Source organism: Panthera tigris, chromosome D4 (genome assembly GCF_018350195.1).
Source record: "Panthera tigris isolate Pti1 chromosome D4, P.tigris_Pti1_mat1.1, whole genome shotgun sequence".
Lineage (NCBI taxonomy): Eukaryota > Metazoa > Chordata > Mammalia > Carnivora > Felidae > Panthera > Panthera tigris.
This window is the reverse complement of record NC_056672.1, coordinates 42964462-42991749: the sequence shown is the minus strand read 5'-3', so window position 1 is coordinate 42991749 and position 27288 is coordinate 42964462. Positions and strand designations below refer to the sequence as shown.

General features: G+C 38.7%; 1 protein-coding gene across 1 annotated transcript in view; it reads right to left on the bottom strand.

Moving 5' to 3' along the window:
- Nucleotides 1-27288, bottom strand: part of ADAMTSL1 (ADAMTS like 1) — a 376924-nt gene that overhangs the window by 338102 nt on the left and 11534 nt on the right. The window contains exon 2 of the mRNA XM_007098528.3: nucleotides 6262-6389. Within this exon, the coding sequence (XP_007098590.2) occupies nucleotides 6262-6389 (128 nt within the window). The remainder of the gene's footprint in view (nucleotides 1-6261; nucleotides 6390-27288) is intronic.

Sequence of the window (27288 nt, the reverse complement as noted above, 5' to 3'; positions counted from 1 at the left end):
CCTTATTCTCACGGTGAATTAAAAAAAAAAAAACTAACTCAAAATGGATGAAAGACTTAACTATAAGACCTGGAACGATAAAATTTCTAAAAGAAAAGAGGGAAAAAACTTTTGACATTGGTGTTGGCAACGATTTTTGGTCATGACACCAAAACTGCCTATAACAAAAGCAAAAATAGGTAAGTGGGACTAGATGAAACTAAAAAGCTTCTGTACACCAAAGGAAATGATCAACAAAGTTAAAAGGCAATCTATTAATTGCCTTGGATTGGAGAAGTTACTTGCAAACCATATATCTGATAAAGGGTTAATATCTAAAATATATTAGAGACTCTTACAACACAATTGTGAAAAAACAAATAATCCAATCAAAAAATGGGCAACAAACCTGAATTGACATTTCTTAAAAGAAGAAATACAAATGGACAACAGGTACATGAAAAGGTGCCCAACATCACCAATCATCAGGGAAGTGAAAATCAAAACCATAATGAGATATCTGCTCATACCTGTTAGAACGGCTATTATCAAAAAGACAAAAGTAACAAGTGTTGGCAAGGACATAAAGAAAAGGGAACCTTTGTACACTGTTGGTAGGAACAGAAAATGGTAAAACTATTATATAACAGTATGGAGGGTCCTCAAAAAATTAAAAATATAACTACTATATGATCTAGCAATATCACTTCTGAGTATATATATCCAAAGGATATGAAATCTGGAATTTGAAAAGATATCTGCACCCATTTTCACTGCAGCATTATTCATAATAGTGAAGACATGGGAACCATCTAAATGTCCACTGGCAGAGGGATGGGTGAAGAAAATGTGGTATATACATACAATGGAATATTATTTAGTCTTAACAAGAAGGAAGTCCTGCCATTTGTGACATCATGGAAGAATCTGGTGGACATTATGCTAAGTGAAATAAGCCAGACAAAAAAAGACAAACACTGAATGATCTCACTTATAAGTGGAATCTAAAATAGTTAAAGTCATAAAAGCAGAGAGTAAGTATAATGGTGTTTTGCCAGGAGCAGGAGAGAAGGGAAAATGAGGAGATGTTAGTTAAAGGGTACAAAGTTTCTGTTATGCAAGATGAATCACTTTGGGAAATCTAATGTACAGTATGGTGATGATAGTTAACAATACTGTATTGTATGCTTGAAAGTTGAAACAGGGTATCTCTTAAATCTTCTCAACACATATGCACTATGTAACTATGTACATATACACAATATGTAACTATATTGGATATAGTTGGATAAATTATTTAGCTTCATGGTAGTGATCCTTCCACAATATATAAATACATTGAAACAGTAAGTTGTATACCTTAAATATATGTAGTTTTTACATGTCAAAGATATCCCTATAAAGCAGTTTAAATAAAAAAAAGAAAATTGAAAAGAAATAATGACTTCACAAGGGCTATTGAACTAGCCAAATAAAGAATTTTTAAATAAACAGAAAAAGACAGCCAAGAATTATAAATTCCCAGCATGGCTAGTAAAGGTTATGGACACCAAACACATTTCCAACCATTTTTTATTCTAATAAACAGGGTTATGGGATAAAACGGTTCCAAACATTCAGTCTTTCGACTTACTCTCCTCCCGAAAGGAGATCAGAGCTTAGGGGTGCAGGGGAGGACCACATCCCTCTAAGATATATGACCTGGACTATTAGAAGTCCTGGTAATACATTTAGACTAGGCTTTAACCCAGAAAGTAAAAGGAAGGCAACCACAAACTCTTAAACATCCTAAAATGTGAAATCTTTCCTAACACAATGAAAAGACTTCCTCATATAAATGACAGAGTAGTCAGACCTATTCTGAACTTGTATATCTTTCTTTTAAACAAAAACTCAAGCATTTCCAATGAAAACAAGACTGATAACATATAACACCAGATGAAGAATAACAGATAAATCTTGCTTTGGGGTTCACTTTAGCTGAAAGTTCTAAAATGTCTTAAAACAGGTCCTATGAAACTTAATTGGATGTTTTGATAAAGATGAAATGACTTTAAAGGGAAAAAATATTTGTTTAAGAAGTCAAATCTTAATGTTAAAATTTTTCTTTTGGTATTTATTATTATATGGCGTAGAAATTACTTGCTAACTAAAGCTTATATTGCTGTAGTATCAATATTTTTATGGGAGAAAAACTGTGTTTGCAATTAAAAAATCTGAAGAGTTAGCTTAATTTCACTTAGCACAATTATTATGAAATGACAAGTTTGAATGATCTTTCCAATTACTGTGAGATAAGACTCCTTGAGGATGTTTATTTTAATTTTTCTGTATTTATATTGACAACATTCTGGCAGCCACATCCCTTTGGAACAATATCATAATCTTTTTTTAGGCACCTCCACAGTGTGATGATTTTATGTCTTGTTCATCTAATAATTTTATTCAGCTCCAAAAAATTCTATTCAACTAAAGAATTCAATGCAAAATTTATTAACTTTAAAAAATGCTTTCATCCTTTATAAGTAAGGCTTTTGAAAAAAATTTTTTGTTATTATTTTTGCTACTTGATTACATATAGGTATGACAAGCCCTTCATTTAATCAGTTGGGATTTAACAAAATATTCTTACTCTTAATGTATTAATCTATTAATCCATACTATTTATCAGTCTGGAGATTAATTGGCCTTGCAGAAGATAAAAAATGTCACAAAAGACCTTTAAGTCTTCTTCAGGCATCAATATAAAGGTTGACACCACACTTAAGAGCATCCAGCTATCTGACTCATTGCCATTTCAAATGAACTGCAGTTTACCTCTTTGACCTTGATTTTGGCACAGACCTAATACAGTGGTACATATGACGTTACACACAGTATTCTTAAGTGCCTTATGCATCTGGAACTCCTTATGGGAAAAGTTAAATTAACCGGCTGAAGACAAAGCTAGAACTCTCAGAGACAGATCTTTAGTATCAAATTTAAAACTATATGCTTAAGTAATTTAGGTCGAAGAAGGATAGTTTCCACTAAACAACACACAATCCTAGATAAATGAGAAAAACACATTTGTTAAAAATATTACTTCAGAATATCTAATGGAGGATATGAAGAACTGGACAGAAGCAGCAGCTTCTCAAGGTAGTTGGTACATTGTCTAATTCACCTGAAATGAAGAGCCATCATAAAGTACAAGTATGCATAGTCCATTTTCTAATTAGAAAAAAAAAAAATAAGAGCAGACGTTATGATGCAAAAATCAAAGCAGACTTAGTGATGCAAGATTAGCAATAGTTGTATTATCAGAGTTGCTCAATGAAACCTAACATAATCTTACAGAAATTAGTAAATGTTGTAGAAAAAAAGTTTATATGGTGCCTTCCCTTATTGCTCAAACCAGAGTTGCAAGTAAAGGCAATTATCAATAGTCTAATATCAGAAATTGGGAAAATGAAGCACTGCTTACTTTCTGTGAGCCTAGAAAAAGAATGGGGGAGAAGGCAAAGGAAGGATTCTGCTCAGTATCTCCCTGGGTCAGGGCATTTTCTCCAGCACCAAGCACTGCCAGTGAGAAGGATGAGTTTTATACTTAATGCTTATTTATATTTTCACCCTGCTTTCCCTCCACTGATTTTTATTTTCCTGCATTCTTCAAAAGATCACTCAGAGAAGATGTTCTCAAACTCATAAAGTTAACCAAGCCTCTTCCCAGTCTCCCCGTCCATCACAGAACATAATTAACTCCAGAAGTTGAGTAGTTGTCATTTATTCCATAAAATCTGAGTATTTTAGCTCCTTTTTACAGTTCTATCATATTTGGAACAGAGTAATTATTAGCTGACAGACTTAAAAATATCAGAGCTAAAAGTGAGAACAGGACTGGAAAATCAGTGTGGAAAATTAATTCAGCAGGTCAATGGGATTCATTTAGGCTGAATTTGAGTGCTTACCGTTAGACTACAACACACATTCCAGTTACTTGTTGGGCCTCTAAGGACATATACATTCATAACCTGTGATCTTTCTCAAGAGTATAAGGTGCCCACATTAAATGTGGAGTGGAGATGAGAGAAAACCCGTTAAGTTCATTAGCCATTAAAAAATGAACAAGAGGGGCGCCTGGGTGGCTGAGTCGGTTGAGCGTCTGACTTCGGCTCAGGTCATGATCTCACAGTCCGTGATTTCGAGCCCCGCGTCAGGCTCTGTGCTGACAGCTCAGAGCCTGGAGCCTGCTTCAGATTCTGTGTCTCCCTCTCTCTCTGACCCTCCCCCATTCATGCTCTGTCCCTCTCTGTCTCAAAAATAAATAAACACTAAAAAAAAAATATAAAAAAAAATGAACAAGAGGGCCACAGATAACCACTCATGGAAGGTTGGTGGTCCTGCCCCTCTCCCCATTGTTTTAGCTTCTTCTCCAGCCTAGTATGAGTTTACCTAATGTATTTTTTTCAATATTTGAAAGTCAAATAGGGACATATAGTCTATATGTTTATAATTTTAGATTTTACATTTTCCTTTTCCAATTCATTATGAGTAGATGATAGATGATATCTTCTACAGTATCTTAATAAAATCCTAACAATTGGAGCCTTAATTTACTAGGTGACAAAACTGGTAAGTGTGAATTTCACATAACTGATGTTATATGATGTTATAATATATTTGATGCTTTGCCGAATGACAGAGTTCTACCTGTGATTGTACTTATCCCTTAAGTTGCTTGTCAGTCTCTTACTCCATACAAGATTCTCACAATGTAGCATTCACATCAATGAGCCAGTATGAAAGTTCCCATACACTCCTTACCAGCTTTGTGAGACACATGCTTTGGCTCACCTCTATAGCATATTCAAGCACGGTAATTCGAGAAAACTGTATAATAGGAACATTTCAAATCTGTACATTTTGGCTTTACTGATGTATGTTTGTTATCAGTTATATCTTGCAGTGCTATCGCCACGCAGTATCATGTAGTACAGATGTAGGGAGGTTTTGATATTTGAGACTAAGAGAAGAGGTGAATCATAAAAATGAAAGGTCTAGTTTTTTCTGGTCAGCTCGGGGACCTAGTTTGTTATGACACTGGCCTCCAAAGATGACAAACAAACTTGCTAGTGGATGTCATCCAATAGCTCCATCTTCTGAGTAGAACCAAACACCGTAATGGCTAAGTAACATAATTAATCCGGTTTCTTGCAAGATATGCCCTTTGGCCAGGTTTCCCAGGGTACAGCATTTCCATTAGGATCTGCCTGGAACCAAAATGGTCTCTAGTTATGATGGATTCAGTGAAGGAAAATCTATCTGTCAGACCATGTGCGGGACTGGGGGGCACAGAAAAGAGTAAGACGTTGAAACCCCTGATTTCAAGAAATTCTCTCATTAGAGTAAGCTGACATTTTTCTGAACCTGTATCTCACCCTTTGTGCTGTTTCATTATGAAAAGTCTAGAAGAATCAGCAGATATAAATAGATAGATATTTTCTTCTTCTGTTCCATGTTCTATAGTATATAGTAATTTTGATCAAACCTCTTATTTGTCACATGTAACACTCTTCACTGTCAAATAAAAATCTCTCATTAAAAATATTACTATTGTACTTTGTATTTTATAGTTTGAAGAAAAATCTAGTCATAGACCACACAGATCAAGAAACAGTTCTTACTTATTATTATTTGAAGTAGACTGCCATTTTAATGCCTCAGGCCTTTACTTTCAGCTTAGAAACCATTAGCCACTCTCCACCTTCACCACTGCTCTCATTCCCATGCCAGGTTCCCAAGAAGTTTCTGTTTTCCAAACCTCCTTATATGCAAACTTCATCATTCATTGAACTGAATAATCTCAGGAAACTTCCAGACATCTAAGAAACCCAAACCAATATATCACTTATTTGCAAAGTGCTTGATAACATTGGAATCCAACATAAACTTAATATGTTGTTAATGTTAATATTGTTGCTATTCTTGTCACTAAAATTTAAGGGGATCCAAAAAGTGCCATATATTATGGTCCATTTCTACTTATAAATCAACCTTCTAGTTCTAATATGAAAATAGACAACATTTCCTCTGTAAATGAGATAAATTCTATATCACTTATCATATAAGAGTATATAAATAACCTAGCTGGAGATGCACATATTTAATTCTTTGTACCTTTCTTCCATCCAGATTTGTGTGCAACAAAATGGTCTTAATAACCCCAACCACAAAAGTATGCATTGAACCTACTACATATGGGCCTTACAAACTCCCTACCATCTGGGATGCAGGACTTACTTGTTGCTGAGGCAGCGTCTCAGAGAGTAGGAGGCCCCTCCACCACAGGTGCGTGAGCATTCACTCCATGGGCCCCAAGCGTCCCACAAGCCATCTCGGTCCTCCTCAGAGCGTGCTGTCCTGGAGCTCTGTGAGGAAAAAGAGAATGGTCAGTATCATGTCCCCAGTGAACCCTGAAACATGTGTCCTAAAGTGTGGGCCTTTTGTATGTCTGAATATGATAGCCTTGCTGGAGATGAAAACATTTATTAGATTCTTTCCAGTTGAATAATGTGTTTGGGGAGAGGACTATTTGAGTTTAGAGACCCTGGGCCATGACTGAAAGGAACAAGGGATCTGCATAATGGAGCAAATAGAAAAGGGGGCAAGAATAAGGAATCTGGGTGAGGGGAAGTTAAATTGAAGTCACATTTTGCACTGAAGTCATGATTTTGCCCTGGGTTCATAAGTCTACTCATCTACTACCTCTTTGTGAAAACAGAGAAACTTCTCTCAGAGATGCTTCTGCTCTGAGAAGCTTGTAATGTGCATATCAGCATTACCTTCCAAAATTTAACATTTTATACAATTGACAATTTTTTTAATCGAGCAACATCATTTCCAGATTTCAGACTTGTTAATTACAACAACTGCATGAAGTAACTTCAGTAATGCAGGGATTGCCTCTTGACAAATAAATCTGCTTGTTACTGAAAGGCTTCCTAGTGAAATCTGTACCTACTGTATAGAAAATTGGTATATGCGGGTCTCCATGTTGAACTTCACATTTCTCATAAGAGTCAAAGATAAAATATGTGCCATAGTTCATAGAATAATCTCTAGAGTTAGAAATTGCCTGGGTTTGATATGGATTTTACCAGGTGTCCCTGAACAATTAAATTACCACCTGCCTACACTAAAATTTCCCTTTCTATAAAATGGGGATAATATTATAACCATGACACTACATGCACACACACACACACACACACACACACGCACACTATAGAAGAAGATAAGTTAAATGAACTTAGCCTAGGATAAGTTTCAGAGTAAAGCACTAATAAATATTACCAATAATTACATTATGATAAATCGAGAATGTCATATATACATAATAATACAGTTGTATTAATAATAATATACGTAATAATACAGTTGTATTAGTCTGCTTAAGCTGCCGTAACAAAATACCAGACTGGGTGGCTTAAAAAACAAAAATTTATTTTCTCATAGTTCTAGAAGCTGAAAGTCAGAGAACAGGGTGCCAGCATGGGTAGCTGCTGGTGTGAGCTTTTCCCTTGGGTTGCAGAAGGCAGCCTTCTTACTGTGTGCTCACACGACCTCCACTTTGTATGAGCATGGACAGACAGAGAGAAGACAGAGTAGCTCTCTGGTATCTCTTCTTCTAAGGACATGAATCCCATCATGAGAGACCCCTTCATGACCTTATCTAAACTGATTATCTCCCAAAGGCCTCATCTCCATATACCATCACATTGGGGGTTAGGACTTTAATGTATGAACTGCGGTGCAGGGCACAATTCAATCCATAGCAACAGTTCTACAAATAGCTAATGTGAACTGAGGCCAAATTATTTTACTGAGTAAATCAAGCACAATATTCAAACATTACAGATGGTATCTTCTCGGGGCTGCTTGGGTGGCTTAGTTGGTTAAGCCTCCGACTTCGGCTCAGGTCATGATTTCACGGTTCCTGAGTTTGAGCTCTGCATCAGGCTCTCTGTTGTCAGTGCACAGCCCACTTCAGAACCTCTGTCTCCCTCTCTCTCTCTGTACCCCCCACCTCTCTCTCAAAAATAAACAAACATTAACAAAAAGATGGTATCTTCTTATATCAATCAAGGACATACTTCCGAAAAAATTAAAATTTCAAATTTAAATTTGGAAAAAACAAACCTGAAAGAAAATAGGCAAGTTAGACAATATGACAATGTCACCTTCAGTTTTGTCTCTGAAGAGAGAGCACAGGGGATGTGGAATGCTGGGAAAGGTTGGGATGTGAAGGCAACAGGAAGGTAACCTCTTACAAAGCATTGTGGGACCTTGAGATAATGTAAATGAGGTCACCAGTGTATATGAGGTCTACAATGATAACTCAGATTGTTGTTGCTGTTGTTATTATTTTTATTTTTAATTACTTTCTCATGCCCTACCTAGTTATACCCAAGGTTATATCATCCACACAAGAGGGGCTCCTGAAAAAGAAGAGAACATCCTCTAGCCCTTCAGAAAACTGTTTATTTTGTAGTAATGAGCTTCTTTGTAGATCAGTTGCTATGGGGCTCTGTTGTCACACTGATGACTCCTTGGACCTTTTAAATGTTTTTTTAGTTTTTTTTTTATTTGAGAGAGAGAGAGAGAGAGAGTGAGCACATGTGAGTGGGGAGGAGGGGAAGAAGGGGAGAGAGAGAGAGAATCCTAAGCAGGCTCCACATTTAGCACAGAACCTGACCTGGGGCTCGATCCCACAACTCTGTGATCATGACCTGAACTGAAATCAAGAGTTGGAAGCTCAAACTGACTGAGCCATCGAGGTGCCCCTCCTTGGGCCTTTTAAAATCTGGACAAGTTAAGTCAGAAACCTCACCTCAGAGTGTTGTATCAAGGCTTACATAAGTGATGGAAGCTTTATTTAAATTCATAAATCATTTGCAAAGGGCTAGCACAGGCTAGCATAGTAGTAAAGAGAAGGGACTGAAGGACCTACTCAACCTGGAGTAGAAGCCTGGCTCCAGAGCTTCTTAGCTGTGACCTCCTTATCCTTCAGTCTTGTAATCAGAAAATAAGGATAATAAACACTAGTATTGTGAGAATTAAAATAATTAAATATAAAAATCACATAAGGTTGTAACAACCCAAATGTCCATCAGTGGATGAATGGATAACTGGAATGTGATGTATACACACAACAAAATATTATCCAGCCTTAAAGGGATGGAAATTCTGACCCATGCTACAACATGAACGAACACTGAATATATCATACTAAGAGAAATAAGGCAGATACAAAAGGACAAATATTGTGTGGTTCCACTTAGATGAGGTGTGTGGAGTAGCCAGATCCATAGAGACAGAAAGTAGAATGGTGGTTGCCAGGGGTAGGGGGACAGGAGGAATGGGCAATTATTTTTAATGAGTACAGAGTTCCAGCTCGGGAAAATGAAGAGATTTCTGGAGATGGATTGTGGTGATGGTTGTACAACGGCGTGAATATACTTCATGTCACTGAACAGTATACTTAAGCATGATTAAAATGGTAAATTTTATAAATTTTATCACAATAATATATACATACACTAAGCATTAACTGCTTTTATTAATACTATTTATTGTTACCATAATTTATAAACATAGATGTACTCTGAAAGGTTACAGGAGGTACTCTGGGAAGGTACTAGTGCGTTTTCCTGCTGAGTTTAGTGGAGACTCTAGACTCTTAAGGCATCATCTCCCTGAAAACTCTGACTTTCCCACAGCAGAACCTTCCAGCCACCTGCCATATTACAGTTGCCTGGTGATATGATCTGTCAGTAGTTAGAGGCTCCTCTAAAATGTGGAATAGAATGGGTAACAGAAACACACTGGTTACCCCAAAGTATGTTCTTTCTAAAGGAAGCATTTACTGAGCTCCAAAGCCTGGTTTTTAGGATTAATAAAATCAACCTCTAATCAAGGCAATATGGGGCACTCTGTTTCCAGAGCTTAATTAAATACTGAAGGAGAAAAGACTCTTTGGCAATGAAATATACATTGTCCATACACCCATTAAATTCATTCTTCAGATTTTTGAACAGTTTACTGTGCATCTTCTGGCTCCCTTTTAGTTTTCTCTGTATGACTGGAAGAAGTTCTGTTGAGAGAGTTATGGTATTTGCTGGATGCGGTAATGACTTGTGTGACAAACATACATTTGTACAATACCATGTCCCTCATTTTATTCAAATTAAATAAGTCTGAGATGAAAAGCAAAATCACAAATGCTAGGATTCATGAAATAATTAAGAGCAAGATGAGTGATTACAAATTATGATACCATCCAGTTACTACAACCGAAAAAAATAAATACACACACGGTATTCACATGTGAACTCCATTTCCGTGTGAGATAAGAACACCAGAATGCCAAATCCTTGGGAGGTTTCCCTCTGGCTGCTCTCTGGATAAGCTGTTTTGGAAATAATATATAGTTGAGAATTTGTTTTTCTAGAGAAGTAAATTGTTCCAAACTCTGTGCTAAAGTTGTTTGGTATTTTTCACGTACCTTCTCCATCTAAAGTGAGGTTGTATCTTACCTCATCACAAGTTACAAGTTTCAGCACAGCTAGACATAGGAAGAGCCCACAGTGCTCTGAAAGAGATCACACGCAGACTCAGAAGCAAGTCATGGGCCTTTTTTCTCAAACTGAAACCATCTCCAAGGTGTCTTTTAGCAAGTGGAATAAACATAATTCATGTCAACTGAATCAATGTTTAATGTTAGAGACAGTAAAGTGATTTTCCCCCTCTTTTACTGTGCCAGATTTTTACATCTATAACCAGAAATGACAATTCAGCAATGCCTTTCGGGTCATTTAAGACCTACCAGCATTTGCTTATTATGGTTTTTAAGAAGGCCTTCAGTATAAACAACTTTTGTGCCTGGTCCAGATGGGACTCAAGCTTATTTTCTCTTATTTTGAAATGTGCATTCCTCTCCACAGTAGCATTTTGTTTTTAAAGTGTTAGCTTTGAGTTGCATCTAGCAAGAGAAAATGAGGCAAAAATAATAAGGTCTAGATAATGAGTTGCCTAAAAGCAACGATGATTGCTTCTGAAACCAAAATTCTAAGCTTTTAAAATATACCCCAGTTGGGGCGCCTGGGTGGCTCAGTCGGTTAAGCATCCAACTTCGGCTCAGGTCATGATCTCGCGGTCCGTGAGTTCGAGCCCTGCGTCGGGCTCTGTGCTGACAGCTCAGAGCCTGGAGCCTGTTTCAGATTCTGTGTCTCCCTCTCTCTGACCCTCCCCCGTTCATGCTCTGTCTCTCCCTGTCTCAAAAATAAATAAAACGTTAAAAAAAATTTAAAATATACCCCAGTCAATGCTTTCCAATTTGATTTCTGTCACATAAGTGTAGTATTTCAATCTCAGTATCTCAGGAGCAAGATCATGGATGCTGTGAAACACAGTGACCAAGGGATTACCCATGATCCCACTTCGGGGAATTGCAGCAACAGTGTCAGGTGAGATGATGGTCATTTACTATGAATTGACTGAGAACTGAAGAATGGCTACTAAATTCTGTATTTAAGCCAGTGTTTCACCAGTGGACTTATCCGAAATGGTCAATACTGCGTCTGATATTAAACTTGAGGGAAAAGTCCATTACAAATCCTATCTTTTTTGTAGCACTTATTTTACTTTGTAGTTGTTGGATGGGTTAAAATGGACAATCAGCACTTTTTTTGAGCCAACATTTCAGAAATCCAGTGAACACTGAGAGAAAAAAGGACTGAGTTTTGGTTCTATAATTCTTGAAAATTGAGTATTTGCCTTGAGTTATTCAATTTAGAAAAAGACTAGCTATTTCTAGATCTTTGATGCCACATGATGACCTCTGAATGTAACATTGATGACGACTCTTAAATCAACTACTTTCTTGTAAGAAAATTCAGCAATCGATTCCCCGGGCCCATCCACCCATTGTTCTGTCCAGTTAAGAGGTGCCAAGCCTCAGTCAATGACAACGGCATGGAAGGCAGGCTGTGGCCACAGATCATCATATACGTCCTAGGAATATTGGAAGAGGATTAGAATAGCTTCCATAAATTCATCAACCTCAGGATGGTGTCATTTCCTCATCATTGCTGGTTTCCCTAAATGTGGTTTTCACCTGATAGTTTTGTGGTTGATTTCAGAGCCAATGCTTTAAGATCAATAACCAAGTCCCAGGTGAACAGCTTTAAACCTGAAAGCTATAAGTAGTTAAGCAGTTGGAGTAATCACATAAAGTAAGAGTTCCCTGCATCTCACCATCTAATAGATGAACCTTAGAATGACCACCTATGTACCACTTTATCCAGAAGCCTTTTCACCGGACAGGTTATCAGGCACTTATGAACAATGTTGTAGGGTGAAGCACAAATTAGCAATCAAAAGACTCTGGAGTTCTGAGGATGTCTGGGTGGCTCAGTCGGCCAACTGCCGGACTCGGTTTTGGCTCAGGTCATGATCTCGCAGTTCATGATTCCAAGCCCTGCAATGGGCTCCGTACTAACAGTGTGGAGCCTGCTTCAAATTCTCTCTCTCTCTCTCTCTCTCTCTCTCTCTCTCTCTCTCTCTCTCTCTGCCCCTCCCCTGCTCATGCTGTCTCTCTCTCTCTCTCTCTCTCTCTCAAAATAAATAAACTTAAAAAAAAATTTTTAAAGACTCTGGAGTTCTATTAATATATATACAGAGGCCTTGGAAAATATTTTTTTCTAAACGTTGTAATAAGAGGTCAAGCTGTATGGAACTAAATAAAAATGGAAATAGGTCCTGAGGAAATGGGTGATAGGTTTTTGTAAACTTAAGTTTACAAAAGTTATATAACACATGAAGTTACATTATAAGCGAAGTGTTTTTCAAAATCAACAGATCTTCAAATGTAGCAAAGTGGGTTATGGGATGAGGCAAAGAGCCCTTCTTACTATTTCAAGATCAGCAAAAAGTCACCTGAGTCTCTGGTTTTCCTCTCCTCTGCGACAGCATTTAGCTTAAGCCATCTGGAGCTGTGCATGTGACTGTACAAATGGATGTCACATCCTTCTAAATTAAAAAGAGGGGCAGCCCCCCCAGTGATGAGAGGACCATTTTTCTGTGGTGAGCCCATGCAAAATGGAGAAGTCTATACACGGAAACATCCTGTCCACGTACCAAGCTTTGGAAATGAATCTGCGGATTCCATTTTTAACTCCTCTATACATATCAGGTCTCTCTAAATCTTATCTAATCTTTGGCTTCTTTAATAGTTTGGAATACTGGTTCTGCCACCAACTTTACATGGTAGGGGTTGTGATTCCCCGATCTGAGAGCTTATAGATATTAAGCTGTAACTGGGCTCTTGTAAAAGTCCATTAGCTTTTTGATGTACTTTCTTAAAAAGCAGAGCGTGTGGATACTGAGGCATGCGCTTTCCCAGATATTTGCTGCTGGCTTTACTTAGGAAATTCAGATCATCTGGTTCTTATCATAGCTGCACTGCTGGGGGATATGATGAACTGCCAGTGACACAGTGCACAGTCTTTCAGAGGCCACTGCATGAAGTCCGTCCCTTGCTACCAAGGAGAAAAGTCAGTTCACATGGTGTAAAAGCTATGCAGACCTCGGAAAGACTTTTGGGTACCTGTCTTCCTCTTTCTTCCACTGTGCACGTGCACTCATGGGCACACCCCTTTCACATTCCTATGAGGGCACCTAATTGTACCTAAGCCTGGAGGGTTACTGGTGAGGGAAAAATGCTGGCTGGGATTTATTAAGTACCTATGTGCCAGGAAGTATGCCAGAATTTACCCAAATTATCGTATTTAATCCTCCCATTGAGCCATGTCAGTTTGGATTTTTCCCCCTTATTTTAGAGAGGTTGAACAACCTCTATCATTGTGTAGAAGAAAGAACATGGCTGTGGGTCTCAGACAGACTTTACTTAGTCGTATATTGGTCAACTTGCCTTCAGCACATTGTCAGATCTCTTTGAGCAGAGTTTCTTCATCTGTAAAAGGGCAACATTGATACTTCTCTTACTAGGGTGACTGTGAAGGCTAACCAAGAGAATGTACACAAAGTACTGGATATAGTTTCTGACATGTTAGTGTTAATTATTTCATCTCTGCCACAAATATACACATCGCTCCCCTGACAAGTCACACAGTCAGTACCTGATCCAGCCAGGCTTTACACCTGTTATCTGACCACCTTTTGTTCTGCCTAGCCTCACATTCTGACCTTCCTTTCCATTTTTAAACAGTGTCTCTCAGTACATAAAAAAATTTTTTTTATAGAATGACAAGAACTAATGTTGCTTTTCTTTTAAAAAATTATTATGTCCTCAGAATTGTTTCTCAATCTTGGAATAACAGCTTGGAGATAGAATTAAGACAGCTTCGTTACTTTTTAGGAAACAAAAACCTGACTCTGCTCGATGTCAAATGCTTCAGTGCGATTTTCATTTCAGAGCTATGGTAACTTGATTTTTTTTGTATTCTATCCAAGGACAAGACCAGATTACAGCTCATCTAAGAAACTGCTGCAGAAACCTCTGGGCATTTTGGAGAGCTCCACCCGAACACAATTTCACAGCCAGCTGAATTAAAATGAATAATTGCTGATTTGAGCAAAGATCAGTATTCAGGAAATTTGCAACTGGTCATTGAGTGTTTTGAATCAGCTCATCTCAAGAAAAAGCATAGTAAAATATTCTATCACTGTTGGTTTCTATTACTTTAAAAGCATAAACTTAGCAAATAGAAATGCTCTGCTTTGTTTTAATACTCTGCTTTGTTTAATACATGTACATACATGTACATGTGTGTATATATCTATATAATAGAATATTATGTATGTGTATATTACATCTATATTATATATCTATAATAAATAGATTATATATACATAAGATTATATATAGATATATAGTATCTATTATCCACATTATATATAATATATACTATATAGTATATATTATAGATATATAATATAGATATGATATATAGTATATATTATAGAAATATAATATAGATATAATATATAGTATATATTATAGGTAAATAATATATATATAATACATATCTATATAATAAAGATAGAGCATATATTATATATAGATATATAATATTTAATATATGCTCTATAATAATATTCTTTAATTTAATAGTTAGCTTCTGAACCTAGAGGCAGCTCATTTAAGAGCAGAAGGCTGAAACGAGTAACTCCATGTCTTTCACAAAGGAAAATCAGACAATAGGAGAATTGTATCCTGTACAAACTGTAGTAATTTTAAAAAACCACTTATGCCCAAGTCTGTGCTGACAGTCATCACATTCTTGGCCCTTTGCATTTGTGGGGATATTTCAAAGCCTTTATACTGTTTCACCTCAACTGTGAAAAAAGGCCATTTTACCTGGAATTCTGAAAATAAAGCAGTTCGTCTTGGTTGCTGTTTTTTCTATACTTAGAAAATAAAAATCTCCAGTGGAAAATAATATGCAGGCCAAGCACCAAGGAAAACAGGGAAGAATCATCTCCTGGGCTTCCACACCCCTCCACTCCCCAAAATAGGCATATTTGAAACACCCCCTGAAATGGAATTCCTTCTCCGCTCTTTTTGTGGATTCCTGACTTCCTGGTGAGCCAGTTAGAAGTTTCGGTTTCCGGCTCCATCTCATCTAACTCGAGCCCTGTCCAAATTGTGACTCTAATCAGCCATAGATTCTTTCTGCAGCCCTGGCAAATTCTGCTGAAATGCATTTACAAAACATCTGTAGAACTAACGAAACATCTGAGGCTCTGGAAAGCACATGTTGGGGTTTGGAATCATGGAGAAAGAATTCCTGACAGAGAAAAGGCTCACTTTGTGACTCGTTGCGGAAACTGGAAAGTTAATAAGTTAATATGGCTTGGAGTCTGATGAACAAAAACTCAAATTGTAGTTGATAGTAGAGAAGCTGGAAAAAAATGATCAGTTCTTACCAATATCAAGTCTCTGATTTTAGAACTTCCCTCACTCTTCCTTGGTTGACCATGGTGTCATCTGGGCCAAGAAAAAAATGTGCTGCCTTGATTCTGAATGAAGCTTCATAGGACTTGGGGTGCATTTAGGTTCTGTTTCTTTTTTTAACGTTTATTTTTTTATTTTTTTATTTTTGAGACAGAGAGAGACAGAGCATGAACGGGGGAGGGGCAGAGAGAGAGGGAGACACAGAATCGGAAGCAGGCTCCAGGCTCTGAGCCATCAGCCCAGAGCCCAACGCAGGGCTCGAACTCACGGACCGCGAGATCGTGACCTGAGCCGAAGTCGGACGCCCAACCGACTGAGCCACCCAGGCGCCCCTAGGTTCTGTTTCTATGCTCACCATTGGGTGCTCTCTCATGTGCCATTTGGATATTGCAGGATGAGTGTTTGGAACTGAAATCTAAAACATTGTCCTTACTCAATATCACATGTTTTTTTCTTTTCTACCTTCTTGTTTCTACTTTTGCTTGCATTCACTTCCCATATCCGCAAACTATAAAAGAATGCCAAGCTCTCCACTATCTCAATATCCTGCTTAATCTGCAGTTAGTTGATATCCCATCCAGGCATTATCAATTGGCAAGAATTAGTACAGAATGAATTACATTTGAAACAAGATGTGGTAGCTCTTCAGGATTATCATTTTACACACCCATTATCTTCCCAATTAGACTGCAAATTCTTTGAGGCAGGGACTGTGCTTTCCTTTGTGAGCTGCTTACAGTGATCAGTGAAATAATTATTATGCATGTCATTTAGAAGAAAGTGTAAGACATTTGGACAAATATTTCATAATGGTGAAAGGCTTTGGAAGTATGTTCTGTTTTAAATCCTAGATTACTCGTTTACTTGTCATCGTTTCTCAAAAACATACGTAGGGCATGGCATAAGCATGGGGCGCGGTGGGGTATAAAAGAAGGGGAACAAAAACGGGGGCAGAGAGAGAAAGACCTGGTTACTTAAAATTTCCAAGTGGTGTCGAATTCTGGGACTTCTTTTCTCCAGTTCAGATATGTGCCACCACCCCAGCTCTTCCACACAAATAAATGAATTTTGTCAAAAACACTACACCTGTAACTCAGATACACTTTTTAAAAAGCAACAGCTATCTCAATGACCATATCTCTGAATCTTCAATTGATAGCATTCCCCTCTGGTTTTAACCTGTAGCCATAGGTAAAAGCTTGAATAACTGGAATAGTTTCACAAGTTTTGGTATTTGACAATAAATCAAATTGAGGGTCTACTTATGGTCCTGATAATATTTTCCCATAACCAATGTAAGGCAAATCAAGCATCCCAGCCATCCAGAAGCATCATAATTGCTTAATATAGACTTAGGCTGATAGTCAACAGATTTCTTCAGTGTCTATACTCCACTAGATGCTCTAGGGATAGGAAGTCTTGTAAGGAAGGCACAGATGACAACCAGCAAGTTGACTTGCTGCTCTGACATGATTGTCTCCCATCCAGATTTGCCAATTTCAACAGGTCCTTCCCTGCTTCTCAGTGTCTACCAGCAATTGTCCATCAGTCCCAGAGCTCACTACCCCATACACCTCTGCCTCCTGCTTGTTGGAGGGACTTGTTTTCTCATGAAATGTTAAGTTTTAATCCTACATGTTTATGTTTCTGCTTCTGCTCACTCCCAGGTCCAGCCTGGTGCAGCGACACCTTTCAGAGGATTTATGCTTTAGTGTGGAAGTAAGATAAACACAAGCAATAACCCAATACTTGATGCTCAACATCTACCTTTAATCAGACACCAAACCTTATCAATTCCATTTATGAAGTGCCTTTGTTTCCATTCCTATGCTCTCCATCCTTCCCTGCACTGCCTTCATTCTGGTTCTAGGGCCTTATGCCTGGCATTTTGCAACAGGCTTCTCATCGGATGTTTTGACCTCCATCTAGTCTGTACTCCACACTGCGGCTAGTTATCTTTCGAGAACACAAAACTAAACTGTTCACTCTCTGCTAAGAGACTTTCTGTGGCTCCATGCCTGTAGCCGGTGGTGTCCAGCAATGGATTCCAGATGTGCTATGAGGACTGAGAAACTGTATGTGACATTTTGGGTATATGTTCGTTATTATCATACTTCTGAAAAGAGGATTCCTAGCTTTCACTGGACTCTCCAAAAAGGGCTAAGAACCACTGCGTATGGCATAAAGGCCAAATTATTAGTGTAGCACATAACACTCTTCCTAACTTGACCCTAAATCAATGTGCTAGACTCATTTCTGCTGTTCCTGGTCATGTGTGTCCTCTGCACTCTGGGGATTGGGCACTGCTGCCCTGTTAGACAAGCTGCTTGAGGACCTCTGATACTCTGTTTGTGGTCCTGCTACAGCCTAGACCTCCCTCCTCTCCATCTTCCTCGCCTCTTTTTACTTTCTCTGACTTGTGCACACCTGCTCCTGCTTTGAGATGCAGCTCTGGTGCCATCTTCCCGTGAAATGTTCTCTGATCTCCAGTAGAATCAATCACTGTGTTAACTGGAGCACGTTGCTAGGACTTTATACACATGGCTGTTTTAGCATTTATCAGCCACTGTGCTGTAGTCACTTGTTTACACATCCATTCCCAGGAAGGGATTGTATGTTTCTTAAGGGCCGTGACAAAGATGAATATGCCTTTGTACTCCCAGTACACCGGATATGTAATCGGCCTCTGTGCATATTCGTTGAATGAATAATTAACACAAGACAGGCTAGGACAAGTTGTAGTTGAGTGTCTAATTCATAACGGCTGTCAGCTTTTACTCTCATTCATATACATTTAGATTCTCTAAAGACAGAGGAGGAAATGTGTGTGTGTGTGTGTGTGTGTGTGTGTGTGTATACAAAACCTGCAGACAGGCAAGGGAATGGAAGAGAAAAAAAATCATATGACCCATGGAAAAGTAAAGATAGTCACATTTCTTCTTATTAGTATGTCTTTTTATGCTAACTTTAAATTTATCCAAAATGTGTAAAGGTGAAAGATGATTAACCTGTCACATCTTGCCTTAATCTGGCCTAACCCAAGTGCTAGATGCCTATCTGCCAAAGCACCCTCATCACTGAGGACACATTAGTCAGCCTTTCTGCAGGACTCAGGCAGTAATGCTTTGTGAAGACTAGTGTACCAGGAGGAGGAGGGAGCGAAGAAAGGTGGGTGAAGGGGTCCTGACTTGATTAAAAGCATAGGCTTTTACCTATAAAAAAATAAAGACTATTTATTAAATCATATTTTCACAAAGGCAAAACTTAGCACACCAGAGATAACCACAGATCACAGAAAAATTTAATGTTGACCAGAATTAATCAGGGAAAATGATCTGATAGAAGCAGAATTCAATACAAATTTTAAAGTAAGTGTTCTGGACTGGGAAGAACATGTTTCCACTAGATCCCATGTAAAAACAAACCTAAACATTTAAATTACAGAGCTCTGACATTTAAAAGAAATTAATAGAGGCAAAATACTGATATGAACTCTCAAAGGTAGGGAGTATGTGATACTTAGCCCCACAAACCTAATGTCTAACACAGGGCTTGACACAGATATCAACATTCAGTGAGTGCTTAGTGGTTAACTGATGTTTTTGGTAAGCACTTCTATTTTTAAAATATTTCAGAGAATGGACACGAGCAATACCAATGGCAAAACTTCTAAAGAGGGACAGAGGCTTAATATAGGATTCAGGTCTTAGCCATTGCACTATTTTTGACACGCTTTGACTTTGCCATTGTGGCATTTTAGGCAGCTTAGCTCTCGGTGCCTCAGTTTCAGTCATTTCTACAAGAAGAAATTTTGGCCATTTTCTAAGACATCCCTAGCCAGAAAAATGTCTGTGATTCTAAACTAGACTATCTTATTTAAGCATATTTACAAATCAATTTTCTACCTTGTAAAATAAAACATGAACGTTTGCATGATTTAACTCATAGAGTTGATGTCAAGATTATTTTCAAAATAAAAGTGCTAAATTATGAAACTCTTGACCAGTACAATTGTTAAATGAAATTCAAGTAGAGATGATGCTACTGCTTCAGCTGTAAGAATTGTTTTATTAAAACGTAACCAATTCTTTAAAGAGAGACTCTCTATTTGCGACTCCTTTTCTTTGCTAACAAAGCATCCGGAACCTCTGCCAAATCCTTAAAGTGACTTCTCAATAATGAAAGAAATGACAAATTATACTCTGTACTTTCTATTAATGTGTACTACTTAGCTTCTAAAAATCAATAAATACAAGTAAGCAAAAGTTTCCCGAACGATGAGATAAAAGTTAGCTTTGATAGTTTTTAGTTTCTTTAAAAATTGTTTTTTAAGTTTATTCATTGATTTTGCAAGAGAAAAGGGCAAGGGCAGATAGAATGGGGAGAGAGAATCATAAGCAGGCTCCAAGCTGTCAGCACAGAGCTCAATGCAGTGGGGGGAGGGCTTGAACCCAGGAACCACGACATCATGACCTGAGTCAAAATCATGAGTCAGATGCTTAACCGACTGAACCACCCAGGCGCCACGATAGTTTTTAGTTTCTGTATTGACCTACTCCCCAACCAAGTGTTATGGAATAATGTTTTCTTCTTATAATGTTTCTACTATACTGGCTATCTGGGTAATTTCCATGACATAGTTTCTATTAGAATAAGAACTCTGTTATTGTGGTTCTCTACCGGTATAACTCATAGTGGCTATTTCTTTTAAGTATTTAGATTTACAGATATAGTTTCAATATATTAGGTTCTTTATCAAAGCAATAGAGTCAGTTGCTATGGCCTGGATATAGCTTTTGTTGTATCTATAGCAATCAGGGCAAGCATTCTCTACTTAAATAATCATTTATTTTATAAACATAATAGTCTGTAATTTTTCTTTAATATTGTGCATAGTAAATTGATTGCAGAAGTTCCTTATTTTAAATCACTGTAAGAAAAACTTTTGTTTTCTAAAAGGATTTGTCTTTGTCAATTATAATTTGTCATTATTATCTATAAACAGTATAGACCTCCTTGTACTGAGACAGAAAATAATATTGGTGATTAGAGACATCTACACGCCAGTTTCTCTTCCTATCTCCCAGTCAAGTTCGTGAAAGGTATTTATCCCTGTACTGTTAGCATTTTAAAATCATAATTGAAAAACATCATTCAGTATTGTACATGTGGGAGATAATACAATCTTCCATTCATTTGTAAATTAAATGACAATGTCAAGGAGCCATTCACAAAGCCACTTATTAAAGCTTCATTAGCATATGAAACATAATACAAGTTTTTATGATTCTTGTGAGCTCCTCTCGGACCCTCAAGGCTCAATAAGGCAGAAGCAAATACTGTTTCTCTGAGAATCTGTAAAACTTCTCTATTGCTTTCAATGTGCAAGCATTTTGAGCCTGTCATCTTTTGGTTTCCAGCAAGAATAATTCTTTCTCCCTCCGCACATTATTTAATGGAAGAAATAATATGCGTATGCAGTGCATTAACCATCTTTAGCATTGTGAAAAGTTAATAGACTGATGTCTAAAGAAATGTTATAATCGCTAAAATGCCTCAGGAATATATTAAAATGGATCCTGGCCACAGACAATATCAAGATTGCTGAGGCACACCACAGGCATCTTTTTTTTTAAAGCCTGTTTTGTAATAAGCACAGAAAGTGAAGGTGCTAAATCATGGTTTACTACCCCATTTGCCTCACAGCCTCTCTGTCTCTGGTGCGCGGCCTCAGAAATCAATTTCACACACGGCTGCTATCAGCATTCTTTGAGCTATAAGACTAAAGCGCTTTCTCTTCTTTTTATTAAAACCAAGCTCACTTTTATCTGAGGGCTCCTGCTTTTTGTTTTCTGCCTTTACTTTCCGCTGTGTCCGTGGTGAGAGTTAAACTGTCTCCTGCCTCCTTCTCTTTCACTTCTAAACTTCTTGAAAGGCTAATCCATGTCCAAGGCACCGCTTCCTCAATACCCCCGAATTCCTTAACGCTTTGCGATCTGGCGTCTGCCCCACCACTTGAGTGACGTGGCTCCTCTGAAATTCATCAGGATCCCGTAATTCACCACATCCCCTGGCCTTCTCTCAGACCTTGCTGGGGGATATGCTCCCCTGGCTTCTTTGGCAGTGACTACCGGCCTGTTCCTCCCCTGTCTTTTCTTACTCATCCTGACTGGTAAACGCTGGAATCCTCAGGGTTCTTTTCTCTCTCCCCTCCTATTGATCTCGCCCACTTTCCCTCCCTTGAACTGTCTTCTCTTTGTAGGTGATATACAAAAACTCCTCTTTCCTAATCTCCAGGATTCCATTTCCACTTAACCTGGATGCCTTGTTAGTACCTTAAAGTCAACATGTCCAAAACCAAACTCACTATCTGGGCCCTCAATCCTTCCTCTTAACACACTTAAATATATAAACATTTGTATGCATCACAGAAATAATGCACCAACCTCTCTGTGCTGCACCTTATCCCACCCCCCCCCCCATCCACACACACATACCCAAACAATTGCCTGTACTATATATTTTATTTCTGCAATGTATCTCCTTTCTGTTCCCTCTTTTCTGTGCCAACTGCTGGTACCGTAAATTGGACTTGTCTTATCATCATCTCTACATGTCACATAACTGGTGTCTCAGTGTGCTTCCAGTTTTGCCCAGGTCAGTTCTTCTGTGGCACGGCTCTCAGTGAGTCAAAACAACTGTAGATACAGTTGGAGTGGTGGTAGGGATGGGGCCTTGAGTTCCCGGTGAGGGACTGATCCTTGAGTCGGCTGACAGCTAAGCCAACGAAGACTTTTAGCCAGAGCATGATATGATTGAAGTTTCACAGTTTCAAAGTACTTACACATATTCATTTGATCCTCATTATACTCCTACGAGGCACAAAGGTTTATGGGCATTTTAGAAAAAAGGAACTACCGGGGTTGGTGGATGGAGAGTTGCTGTAAAAGATTAGAAAGAAATCCACCTTACATCGAGGAATTTCGAATCTTCATGTCTAATTAAGGATGGGTATGTTATCTGGATAGAAATTAAACTTGGTTGTCAGGAGACCAGTGGAAATAAGACCGAATACTTAATCTAACACAATAGCCATCCAGAGAGAGGAAAATAAAGAAAATAAAAAATTGGGTGACTAGTATATGCAGAAGAACTATCCTCAGAGTGTCTGTTTTGTCTCCTCAAATCAGAGTCGGATAGGTTCTAATTTCTATCTTGTATAAAATATTTATGGTTCCCATTTTTGAATAGTTTATACATTCAAATGACTGGTAGATGATCCTTCAGATTATACAACATCCTATTGACCAGCAGGGTTCTGGGTCCCTCTATGCATTCTTTATGACATTACAGGACAATCTTCACAGTATGCATCATAATTCACTCTGCCTCTCCCTCCCCCTGTCTTTCTCTCTCTCTCTCTCTCTCTCTCTCTCTCTCTCTCTCTCACACACACACACACACACACACACACACACACACACACACAGTTACAATTTACAAAGGGCATTCACGTCAATTGGGAGTTATTTGAACTGGTGTAGCATCCCTAATTTAGGGAAAAGGGGCTCCTAAATTTTGTTTTATTTTGTTTTAGGTGAGGAGAGTTCTATAAAGCATCTTCAAAGATCAGAAACAAATCCCCTAACAGGTGCGAGGTGTTTAGAACCTTTAAAATATTCAATTAGATTAGTGGTTATCAACTCTGGCTACATGTTTAAATTACCTGGGAACTCAGGAAAAATGGCCAATGACTAGGCCCCTCCCCAGACCAACTGATTCTGCCTTGGGGAGAGAGGCTGGTGGCTGCCCAGCCATTTTTAGTTCTAGGTTCCTACGGTGACTGATGCAGAGGAGGGTTAGAATCCTGAATTTGGCAAGCATCTATGAATGAATTCACAGGATGACTTTCTTCAGTCAACCTTTATCTTTTTTCTTTTTTTTTAAACAATTTTTTTTTAATGTTTATTTATTTTCGAGACAGAGAGAGACAGAGTATGAACGGGGTAGGGTCAGAGAGAGAGTCAGAATCTGAAACAGGCTCCAGGCTCTGAGCTGTCAGCACAGAGCCCGATGAGGGGCTCGAACTCACAGACCGCGAGATCATGACCTGAGCCGAAGTCGGCCGCTTAACCGACTGAGCCACCCAGGTACCCCCCTTTATCTTTTTTCTGTTTGAGATTCCCTGGCTTCAGTGGGCTTCAGAACCCCTCATCTCCACCTCCCAATTAAAAGGGATCTCAGTTTTGTTTTGTTTTTTTTTCTCAGCCGCTTTCTTTGAGATTGCACAGGAGACTAGTTACCAGGTAAAGCTGTTGGCTGCCTTGAAACCAGGAAAAGATGAGATTGGTTTCTAGGAGTGAGATAGAGGAATTTCAGCCTGTAGGAGGAAAGTAATAATAACTGCTGATGTTTACTGGGCACTTATTTAATGTCTGAGGTATTGTGCTAAGTATGTCTCATGAACTGTTTTGTTAACCATCACCATAATCCTTTGAGGTACATGCTACTGTTGATTGCTGTTTTGCGGGCAAGGAAACTGAGACCAGATAAAAACAGAAAGGTCACACTGGTGGAGCCAGGATTTGAATCCAAGCAGTCCAGCTCAAGAGTTCCTGCTTGTTAACAACTACACCAATTGTCTCAAACTGGGGTATATCAGAACCACCTGGAGCCCAGGCTCCCTGAAGGAGGAGGCGTCTGGGCCTTCATAACTTTAGCAAGTACTCAGCTGATTCACATACTGACCAAACACCAGGAAATACTACTCCATCTCAAGTCATCGCTTACAGTGAAGACAGCTGAGGCCTACGTATGTTAAGAAGAAAGGAAGACCTAGTCAAGAGGTTGTTGTCCTGGGTATGGAAAGCTAGCTCAACATACAAACTCTCACCTTCTCAGATTGGCAAGCAAAGACAGGAATTACCTGTCTTTGGTGAATGGATGGTGAATGGGAGGGAAGGCAAGGGAAGGGTACAAAATCACGTTTCTGCATCTGAATCTCAAGCCTAGCTTTGCTCCCACCCGTTAAATCTTGGAAAGACCCTGATACAGTATACTATCGAATTCAACATGGTATAGACTGAAGTCACATTATTATTTTATGTGCCATTTAGAATAAAAAAGCCACTCATGAAACTGTTAACCACTATCAATTATGAGAGGCAACTAAGTTTCTAAAATCAGAAAAGAATTGTGTATCTTAGGATCGATGAAATACGGTACAAGCAATGAACTCTAATGAACTTGGTTCTGAAACTGTGGAAATCACTCAGCACGTTGGGGAGGCTCCTGCTGGCAGAGTGCAGATAACAGAGTTCCAACAACACGGAAAATAGTCTGTACTGCAGATTTTAATAGGATTTTTTTTTTTTTTTTTTTTTTTGCTAGAAGAATTGAATACACATACACTAAAAGCAGAAGTCACAGCACTGTTTAGGTTTTAGCACTCAGATTTCTTATCTGTGAAATGGGTTGTGGTGCGGCTTACTGAGGTAACATATGTAAACAAACACCACAGTACGTGGCGCATAAGAGGAGACTGAAAATCACGTTTTTCCTCCCTTTGCTAAGTCTGACGATATTTTTATGTTGCTTAAAGTCTGTTTTGAGAGGAGGAAGGAAAGTAAAAGTGGTAGATGTCCAAAATCAGAATGGAAGTCAGAAGCGCCATGTGATTTACAACAAATACCTGCTGAATGCTGTTTCAAAGCATAGCTACTTTATGAGGTGAGGTCAAGCCATAATCAATTTTGTACTAATACTGAGTAAAGAGCTGTGTGCACACGGGAGGCTCTTCATATTTAGGAGAAGAAGAAATTATAGTCCCACAGTACTCCCAATGCCTGACTTAAAATCCAATGCCTTTGCAGTTAGACTCCTAAAGAAAAAACATACCAAGAATGTATGTGGCATTTAACTCACACTTTAATAAAACTTGTGGGTTACTTTTTTCAGTCACATTATGTTTTTAGTATAAAATGATGAGTTTATGAACTTCAGACATGGCTTGATTATTTTCTGAGGACCACAATTAATATTTAATCAGGGCAGATAACTTAAATTTAGATCCTTAATGCTGCCTCATTTACTGGAGTTTCAGCTGCTTCCAAAGGGAACTTCACATGTGGGGCCCATATTTGATAACGTGGAGAGCTGCAAGAATTAGGGCAAAGAGATTTGCTGGCTTTCCGTGGAAAGATTCAGAACTGTGACATGAATCTGAAGAGTTGAATGGGGCATTGTTTGGTGAGGAAGCAGGTAAATAACTCACAGGGAAATACTGCAGTCTCTGAATACAATAACCACCCAAGGTACAAAAATGATGCCATCTTATGGGCTTTGTGTTATGTGAGGGCATAAAGCTTCCAAAAAGCCAGCAGCACCCCCTCCCCCTTTGAAATCGGCTCTATTTGGGAAGGTTCACTGAGAGTGAATAAAGGGTTAAGTTACCACAGTGTGGCAATTTCTGCAGAGAGGTTGAGCCTAGATTTCATTCTTTCCTGAGAGAGTGATGGAAAGTTCTTGACCTTTTGGGATACTGCTACATTTGTTGCTTTGGAAGGACTTCCATAATCTGGGGGGGAAAATCTCTGAGTGTAGGCCAGAATTTTGAAAACAGGGATGCCATGAATAAAATGGTTCACTCTTTCCCACATTCATTCAGAACTTTCTAAGCACCTGCTTAGCGCCAGGCTATAGTCTGTCTGTGAGGCCATGGGACCTAAAGAGCCTAGCACACAGCTGGGGCTTTAAGAGCCTCTGAGGCCTCAAGATATAAGGCAAGGGGAGATCACAGGTTTTCCTGCAAATAGCTATGCAGCCATATAACTAGGTACATCCCTCTCTTTTCTACCACTGCTCCTGCCTTCAAGGGCCCCCCACCAGGAGACAAGCCACAGTCTTCTACAGGCCTTTAGGCCAGGCCTCTTCACTCCATGTGGCCACTGCCGCTATCTTTCTAAAACGCAAACTTGGGACAACGTTCCTGGCCACAGCGCACAAGGCCTCGCATGAGCTGGTTATGCTCCAGCCACTGGCATTTACGCACCAATCCCGCAACTCACCTTCCTTTTCTTTCCTCTGTGCCTCTACCCATGCAGGTCCCTCTGCCTGACGTGCACTCCTTCCTTCTTGTGTCTACCTGGTGGACTTTTACCGATCCCTTAAGATTCACTTTAAACACCTGTTCTTTCATGTTCACCTTCATTGACCCTCCAAGCCCAGTTACTGTCTGCTTTGCACAGAGCCTGGGAACCTCAGACAATAAATGTCAGCTTCCTTGTCTCGTG